Raw genomic sequence first — 9,979 nt, forward strand, 5'->3', positions numbered from 1 at the left:
GGCCCGGTTACCGTGGTAACCACTGCCGCCAGGGCCGTGCGCGACCACTTTGGCCGAACGGGTAGGCGGTCCCCCCCGCGATGGGCGTGGTCTCTGGGAGGTGGTGCGCGCTTTAGTGTTGCCGCTTCCACCGCTGGTGGACATGCATATTTGTGCGCGTCTTCGGTCGCATGGTCCACGGACTCGTGGTTAATATTAATTATACCTACTATGTATTTTAACGTTCGAATATTATTATTTTTTTCGACCGAATTAATCGTGAGAATATATTGTTGTACATGATGGAACGACACCGCGCATTATATTATGTACCTACACCTATATAATATAACGTTGCTATGCAATTATAGGTATTTAACGAAAATATAATAATCGTGTGAAATAGTTCTTGCTATTTTTTGAAATTTCCGCGGTCAAATTAATAGATAGGTGTAAATATAAACGTGCATATAAGAATAGATAATGTGTAGGTATTCTGTTATGCGTGTATGTTTATTAAATGCCTGGGTCGATTAATATTTTAGATTTGGAGAAAATCTGATTTTAACTGCGGATGAATTGCAAAAGAACAGATCTTTCGTCTAATGACATTTTCTACAATTTCGACTGAATTGAATATTACACCTGTATAGCTTATACATAGATAATCAGTCTCATTGGAAAGTTGGTGAAGTAGGCGTAGGTACTTATTGGTTATTACTTATTACCATACTAGCCACTAGGTACCTGTGGAATATCTTTGTCCAAGTTATAATTAACATCACCGCAATTTATTAAAGCATTATAATTTAAATAATATCTAAGCACACCGTACATGTATATTTTAAGACTTTTAAAAAACTATTCACAGATCCTATATAATATCAATGAGACAATAACTGTTAAAGTAATAATAATAATAATTCAGATTAGCTTTGACATTCTTAATTATTGCCAAATAACCAGTGTGCCTATGTGTACCAGTGTAACCAAAGTGTAGCCAAATGACTAGTGGAGGTATACTTGCCTATAAATACGACGCCTTTATAAAATATTATAACGAAATCCTCCGTTCAGACCGACACACCAACACTCTAACTGAAACAGCCTCTAACCTCTACAAAAGGTTTCACCATCGTCTTCCGTTCTAACTCATAATCCTTTCATATTGCCTGGAAACCTTAGCTGCAAGTTGCAACCATAGAAGACTTAAAAAACGCAAACTAAAAACAAATTTTAAATACTTTTGTTCTTTAAGTATCACCATATTATTATACTATGTGGGTGGCTATTCTAAGCTGTATGTACATATTGTATCCATAACAAATTAAAAAATAATGTTCACATCAGGGACTGGAACCTTTTGAATTTATCCATATCGGTTTCGGTACCGGTTCTCCAAAAATAAAATAACTGTTCCAGTTCGATTCTAGTTTTTTGATAAAAAAAAATTAATGGTATCGGTTCCAAATAATTTCGGTTCCGGTTCCAGATAATTTCGGTACTGAAAAGTATAATAATTTTTAATACCTATCTGAAATACGGGTTTTATTAATAGTATGAGAAATATTAGAAAACTCATAATTTGATCATACATAGATTATATTACATAAAACAGTAATACCTTTAAACTATATGATAAATAAAATTATTTTATTTTTCAACCTAAAAGTACCTTTTTATTTTATAAATTCCAGTTCAGCTCCGGTACTTAATTTATTAAAATAAAGATATCGGTTCCAGTTTCGGTACTTAACATTTTAAAGTTACACATCCGGTTTCAGATAATAATATGTCAAAAAATGAATACAAATATTATATTCCTGACTAAATATACCAATATTGTTTTCCTTCATTATAAATAATAACACTTATTTTTATTGTTCAAAATTTAACTTGTTTGCTATGGCCATAATTATTTATGTACTTTTAATATACTTTTACATATTGCGACCTATTTATAGGTTTAGGTATATATACTATAAAGGTTTATTAATTATTATAATATGCCATAGATCACAGATTTAAGTATTAAACACATAATTGTTGAATAAGTTTTGGAAGTAGGAACAGCAGTGGGTATAAGTATAGTCGTATGTTTATTTATCATTCAGGATGACTTTTAGTCGGAATGCAGAACGGCGGAATCAGTGAATAACTACGACCCAATAATATGTAATATTTTCTCAATGCCTGTGACGGGATGCGTATACCAAGGTGAACCGGTTGCATTTAGATTGTAGTAAGTACCTATGGGTTATGACTTATGAGTATTTATTTTATTCCGCCAATAACTAATTCAGTGGCGCATAATAAATAATATAATAGTTTCAATTATATAAACATGTTGTCTTAGAACCTTGTTTATGTCAATACATAGTTTGTTTTCAATAATGGACTATGTAAATTATTATAAAGATAACGAATATGGTTATAGATGAGATTTTCGTAGGTATATAATATTATTATAGACGCAATTTAATACCACAGCGTGGTGGCCGTTTATATTATACATTATATCGGTACATAACTATATAGACTATAAACTATAATTTCTCACTTAAAAAATTAATGTACCTATGTCTTAAATATATTTTTAATAGAAACCTTATAGTTATTACTTACTATACCTATTAGTTATTTATATGGCTACTTTATCGAGAAGTTATGAAGTATACTGTATCTAGTTTAGTGTATACATTACTATACCTATGTAGTTTATTAGTTAAATATAATATTTTATGATGTATAATTTAAAACTTACTGGTAAATGTCACTTTTTATTCCTTACAGGAATTATATAGGTATTAGGTACTAAAATATATAATTCAATTTTTATAATACTGCTAGATGTATAAGAAATTCGATTAATTCATTTTTGGTACCTATTAAAATCATTATTATTACTACTGAATATCTATAATAGGAAAATATGAATAAATCAGTTTGGAAAGAAATTTGTATTTTGTATAATATATATTACCCGCGGGAATGATGATAATTTAAGAATTGTCGTGATTACCTATAGTCATTGTTGATAATGCTGGAAAGGATAGGCAATGTTGGATATTTCTTAGTTCTATCAACATATTACATATCACCTTATTATATTTGGCAATGTTATAAATCTGTATTAAAAAAAATATAAACACGTTTATTGGTCTGATTGTGGAACATAGTAGGTATGGTAAACCCGGTTTTATGTTATCATTATTCGTTTTTATTGCTTATAACTTATAAAAAAATTGTCAAATGTAAAATTATTGTACTATAGGTATCGTTATGGACCCGTCCGGTATGATACATTACTGTACTGGATTTAAATTAAATGCGCTTAAAATTTGATACCAACCCAATTAATTGAATATTAACGTAATGCCAATAACTTTTTTTCAATAATGATGAATATTGTGAACGAATCGAGAAGAAATAAAACAATCCAAAATCACACTATCCACGTCTGAAAAAAAGTGTACGAAAGATTATAGGAATATTCGTAAGTACGATGTTCTTGCTACATCAATAGAGAATGGTCTTATTAAAACCATAACCAATGCGACAGAAGGTGAGCGTTATTACTTATTAGTTTATTACGTACAAAATGAAGAGTATTGTTTGATATCACTCATTCTACACATAGGTATAGAAGTCGGTCATGGAGGCCGAGACCTGGGTGTCTGAACTTATATTAAAATACTCGAGTCTGATCTAGGAAATAATAATGGTTTCAAAAAAAAAAAAATCAAAGTAATAAAGAATATTTAAGATTATGATATATCCTAAATAATAAGTATTAGGTAGGTATATTATATTTTTTGATTTTTAATTCTATCATCAACCAATGCCTTCTTTTATTAGGAATTGTCATCAATTACTAGTTATTGACGTTAATTCCTTACTAAATCAGGCATTATCATTATTGACTAGTCATTGTCAACATTGACTAAATAAACATAATGGAAATGTTTCCAGTAACATGTATGCCGTGTGTCCATGAAAATAATGTACACTGTATAATGAAATTAACTATATTTCTCATTACCCTATATACATATTTCTGAATTCTGTTTGCGGGACATGCAACTTAACTATCTCCCATAGGCAGAATTCTAAAATATATATAGAGTACTGAATAACGTAGGTAACTGACTTATAGAGTGTACCCACTTTTCAAGAATAGTTTTTTTTTTAAAAACATATAAATGGTAAACAATTAGGTAAAAAGTCAATTTTTCTTAATTTAATATTTCTATAAAATGAATTGTGTGCCAAATTATGGCTGTAGATATAAATTACTAATTAGGATACCTATTTTTTATTGTAGGTACTGATTGTATTGCGGTAAATCGAAATAATAATAATTATTTTGAATCACACTGCACAATATTGCGTGACATATTCGTACTTATAAAGTGGGCTCATAACCATTAATTACAGCTTTTTATATTTCAATTTTTAATTCCTAGTATTAATCAGATATGTCTATCATATAAATAGAATATTAAAAAAAAACTTGACATCGATTTCATGAATTCGCTCACGGCCTTGATATTCTTGCATTTAATCATTAAAAACAATTACTTCAGACCTGCAAAGATGACACTAAGAAATGTGGTTGGAAGGGTGGAGGGACTAGTAATTCTCGTCATGGTTACCGGATTTCTGTTGTTTCCATTAAATCGTATATTTTTAATGCATTTTCACGGAACGTTATTTGGTTTAGTTGTTTGATTTGTTTTTATTTGAAGTCACGTCACGTTAACATTTTATGAATTGTCGTTTTTAAAAAAATACACCATTATAATGGAAACAGCCTCTAATGAACCAAACAGAAAAACGGCATCACACAAATCAAAGATAAAGGTGTTTTTTGAAAAAACCATCGGAAAAGGCACATTTGGGCAAGTCAAGTATTGTGTGGCAAACGTAAATAACGAAACCATTGGCTTTGCAGTAAAAATCATCGATAAAAAGTCATCAGTATATCAATGCAACAAATCGGCGATGAACCGTGAAATTATCATTTCGAAAAAAGTCAATCATCCAAGCCTAATAAAGTTCATTAAAATTATCATACATCCTAATTATATCTACATGTACATGGAATACTGCAAGTATACCATCTTACTGCTATCTCGTTAATTTATTGATAGTGATAACATAGCACTAACTGACCCAATCGATATTTTTAAATATTTAATAACATGATTAGCTATTGTGGGCAAACAGGTCGAATATCTGAATAAACGAATCTAAATCTGTTAAATTAACTTTATCTCTTAGAAATCTCGATTCACCACCGGTTACGTTAAATAATTAAATAATTCCAACGGCAAATTAAGTTAAATATCTTGGGCTTACCTAAGATAAACGCCTAACCTGGATCCCACACATAAAACGTAACCGTAAAACTGTTAACTCTTGATTTCACCTCCTAAGACCACTCTTGGAATCCAAGCACTCGCTATCCAATTAACTTACTATATACAAGTCAATAATTCAACCAGTTTAGACATTCAGTTATGGGGTTCTGCAAAGCCATCCAATACCAAAACACTTTAAGCGTTTCAGTTCATCTGATTACGACTAGTAACGTCTTCTCCTTGGTATTTCACAAACAATAATCTTCACAATGGCCTAAAAATTCCTACCCTTAATCAATAAGCAAAATTATATTACATTAATTTTCATACTAAATTAAACTCTCACAGTAACATATTAATCAAACAACTATCCTCCATCTCACTTCCTGGTACCTAATGGACGTAGAAGACTAACGACAGTGTCCTAGAAACCTACTCAAATAAAACAAAATAAAAAACAACCATTGTTAATACCTAAAAAGTATCTGGATGGGTGACCGTGGCACTACTGAAAGCCTGCCCATAAAGCTTCTTCCCGGTACCAACCTTGTATCAGATTTACCCATTGTACTAATTGTATTATATGGATTGTAAATAAAATGTTTAGTAAAAAAAAAATTTTAAAAATACTTAATACTACTTAAACCAATATTTATATATTACTAGCCAAACCCACGGGTTTGGTGCACTTCGTTGCCCGTTAAATGTACCAACTCTATATGACTCAAACTTTGTTCAATTTGTTATTTAATATTCGGTGTATGGTATTCAAAATTAATCTTAACTTTTCCGTTTCCCGAAATAAAAATTCTGATTCGCAGCTGTATATTATCAGGTAGGCAATCCACCTGCGGTAGATCGCGGACCCCGTGCTGTTTATACGTAAGTGTATGATTTAACTCTTAAGTATCTAAGTTATACCAAGTTTGTTGTATTCTATGGTGATTAATATAATCATTTAATACAAAATCCTAACCTAACATGTTGCGTCACTGTTGTATTTTTAGCATCCAGATTCCTACTTTTCCAGTAGATTTCCCTAAAATTGTCTTTCATAGAAACCTTCTCCGTGATATACTCATTCGTTTAAAGAAAAAACCAAGAAGATCTGACTAGTAGTTTCAGAGTTTACCCTGTTCAAAGATTTTTATTTTACATTTATATAGTTAGAAGATTATATATATATATATATATATATATATTGACAAAAAATAATAATACAAATCAACAAACATGCTCGTAACCAATAGCAAGCAATATACAATACACTATTATTATTTTAATCTTCAACTAAATTCTTTATTATTTAGTTTATTTTTTCTGGACATATGGTGCCACTGTTGTATTTTTTGACATCCAAATTTTCTACTTTTCCGGTGAATTTTCCTAAAGTTGTATTACATAAGAACCTTCTCCTGACAATTACAAACACACCAAAAAAAGAATTAGCAAAATCTAATTGCTGGCATTTTTAAAAATTTTCTGACGGATGCATCATTGTTATTTTTGTTTATAATTATATTCAATCATAACCAATAGCGACCTTACAATAAACCAAAATATATAATTATTTAGTTTTTTTTCTTACCGAACAGATGGCGCCACTGTTGTTGTTTTTTCATCCATATTTTCTATTTTTCTGGTGGATTTTCCTAAAATTGTATTACATAAGAACCTTCTCCTGACAATTACGAACACAACAAAAAAAGAATTAGCAAAATCGGTCCAGCCGTTCACGCGTGATGTGATGACCAAGGAAATCGGGATTAATATTTATATTTAGAGATATATAGAGTTATAGTCAATACTTTATGTATATAGTCTCCAATCCATTATTTTAAAAGCATTTTCCATTTATATGTATACCTAAATATGTAAACGCACAACTCAAAAATGATATGCAATGATTGTACTAAATTCTTACACTTAAAAATAATGTTTTGTACTGCGTAAGAAAACTAATATTAGGTACTTTTATATAATCTTAAATATCTGAAATAAATAAAATAACATTTTAGTAGCTACCTATAACTAATTATTATTTATGTATAGTTTTTAAAAACTATAGGTTATTGACCTACCTGGCTTACCTATATATAATAATATATAGGTTAGTAAGGTTTCAAATAATGCATCATGTAAATTCCTACTTCTGTGTTTAGAAATGGCGACATGGGTAAAACAGTAAAAAATTACGGTCCTTACGTGGAATGTGATGCGCAATTTTTGTTTTCTCAAATCGTCGCAGCCATCGAGTACCTTCATGGCCTGGACATAGCGCACAGAGACATTAAGCCAGAAAACGTATTACTGAACCATAGAAATGAAGTGAAAGTAGCTGATTTTGGGTTGTCAGTTTTTTGTAGAGATTCGACCAGTAATAAACGACAATTGTCTCGCTGTGGCACCAGGATGTTTATGCCACCGGAAGTATTGACTCCAAACAACGGATATAACGCCAAATTCTTCGATATTTGGTCAATGGGTGAGACACAACATGACGTATTTTAAATCACTAAATTTCAATAAGATTATTTTAAATCATAGTTTTTCCATATACCAGCTACTATTGTAAAAGTAAAAAATGAGCCTACCTACCTATATCTATATGCCTACCAAATAATATAAACTCATTAGATACGATATGACATTACATTTCTGGGACACATTTTATCCGCAGGAAATGTGTACATATCGAATACATTACTCGCTTTATTTAAAATCTAATATGTTTGACAACCGCAAACACAGAGCAATTGATTTCATTATGTTATAAACGCGCAAATGATTAAACGTCAAAATGGTTATATAGACAAACCCTATATAAATCGAGGGGAAAAAAAATACGATTTTAGTTATCAATTTCGGAATATTTTTTATTCGATTTAGTGATATATAATATATATAAAATATTAATATGGCTGTTGGCCGATGCCCGATCGGGTAGAATTTGATATTATACTATACCTACCATGTATAGTAATTAGGAGTTTTGATGGGATGTATAAATGAAAATTATTTCCAGATCTTTTATTATAATAATAATAATAATAATAATAATAATAATAATAATAATATGATAGATTATAGACTAAATTTTATCAAATAAAGTAGGTAAGTTTATGATAATATCTAACTCTGTATAGGTAATAGGTATTGTTAGTAACTACTCACAATTTCATAAAAAAAAAACCCGTTTTCAAAAAATGATAAACTTCTATTCGTTTATGAGTTTATGACATTCAATGTAGATTGTAGGCAGTATACTTACACTTATGAAATGCACCCAATATTCAATATTGTAGGTATATATTTACTAAAGAGGGCAAGTTAATGTAAGCAATAATTAACAAAAGTTAAAGAGGTAATTGAACACTGCAAGATCGTAAAGTTAGAAGTTTATAGATAAAAAATAATACATTTAACCTTCCAAGTTAAAAGCTAATAAAGAAAGTAAATATTAACTTATTTACTATAATAAAATTACCTATAACTCAGCTTAAAAACAGTAAATCTACATTTTAATTAGTGCGAAGATCACATAGAGAGCGTATTTTGTGCCTATCTGTAGATATATATATATGATAACACATTCTTTTATCAAGAATATTATTTAGATTATTTTTGTTTAAAACCGTGTAAAGGTAAAAGTTAAACGCAGTAATTAATATTCATAATTATTAATAACCATTAAAAACAAAAATGTCAAAATCATTTTAAATATTTACTTGATGAATTATTATTAAATCAGCAGAAAAAAAGCAAAGCCAATTAAAAAATGAACTAACTGGTTAACTTGAAAACCAAAAAAAAATTGCTTTTTAACTAGTTCAAGCTCACCGTTTTATATATATTATTTATGCCCTTACGAAAAATACCTTTATGCCCTAATACTAAGTATTTTACAACAACAGTGTTTAAAGTAAAAGCTACACTCCTGTTAGATTTTGACGTGGTTATAACTTATGACTATACCATCCCCGAACCGTATATTATAACCCATTATACGAAACTGTTATAAATATATTTTAAAACGATATCGTATACCAGGACCTACCTATTATAATATAATATATTATATTATATATAATACTACTCGCAGTCCCCTGGCCACACCATTAAGACCAGAGGACTACGAGATGTACTGCTACTGCGTTACAGGAGGTGTGCTGCATTACATGTTGACCGGCCAGGTGCCGTTCGACGACGGCCGCACTAAACGGATCGTCGCGCAACAGGTGTCGGGCGACATTGTTCTCCTGCGACCGATGTACAAGCGAACGGTTTCCTCGTCGGCCAAACGGCTCGTAAGGCACATGCTCGAACCAGACGTCCTCAAACGGGCACACATCGAGGGCATCAAACGATCGAAATGGATGACGCTGATGGCTTAGTAGAGTTTGTTATAACCTAACTCTATAAGCCGGATATTGTCAGATTTTAAAACACTGAAGGAAGTATAGTTGATCAACATACCTTATTCAAAACCTACCTATTTTTTGTTTTCAAAACAAATAAAGTTTTAAAAAGTTTATGATGAGTGTACGCGGGAAAAATAATAACTATATATTTTGGGTTGGTTGTTTGATTTACACTAAGTACTAAGTCCCATATGGATTATCTATTGTAAACGATTA

At 30.4% G+C, this 9,979-nt stretch overlaps 1 protein-coding gene across 1 annotated transcript; it reads left to right on the top strand.

Moving 5' to 3' along the window:
• Positions 1-7,514: 7,514 nt before the first annotated feature.
• Positions 7,515-9,736, top strand: LOC132934472 (uncharacterized). Its single transcript, XM_061000772.1, has 2 exons — positions 7,515-7,827; positions 9,504-9,736. The coding sequence occupies exons 1-2, from the start codon at positions 7,515-7,517 to the stop codon at positions 9,734-9,736; spliced, it is 546 nt and encodes a 181-aa protein (XP_060856755.1).
• Positions 9,737-9,979: the final 243 nt, after the last annotated feature.

Source organism: Metopolophium dirhodum, chromosome 1 (assembly GCF_019925205.1).
Source record: "Metopolophium dirhodum isolate CAU chromosome 1, ASM1992520v1, whole genome shotgun sequence".
Lineage (NCBI taxonomy): Eukaryota > Metazoa > Arthropoda > Insecta > Hemiptera > Aphididae > Metopolophium > Metopolophium dirhodum.

Bases quoted from the DNA above. Each gene is read 5' to 3' on its own strand.
- LOC132934472 (XM_061000772.1), top strand. From the start codon at position 7,515: ATGGGTAAAACAGTAAAAAATTACGGTCCTTACGTGGAATGTGATGCG. The intron at 7,828-9,503 runs GTGAGACACAAC...ACTGCGTTACAG, and splicing joins CTTCGATATTTGGTCAATGG to GAGGTGTGCTGCATTACATG.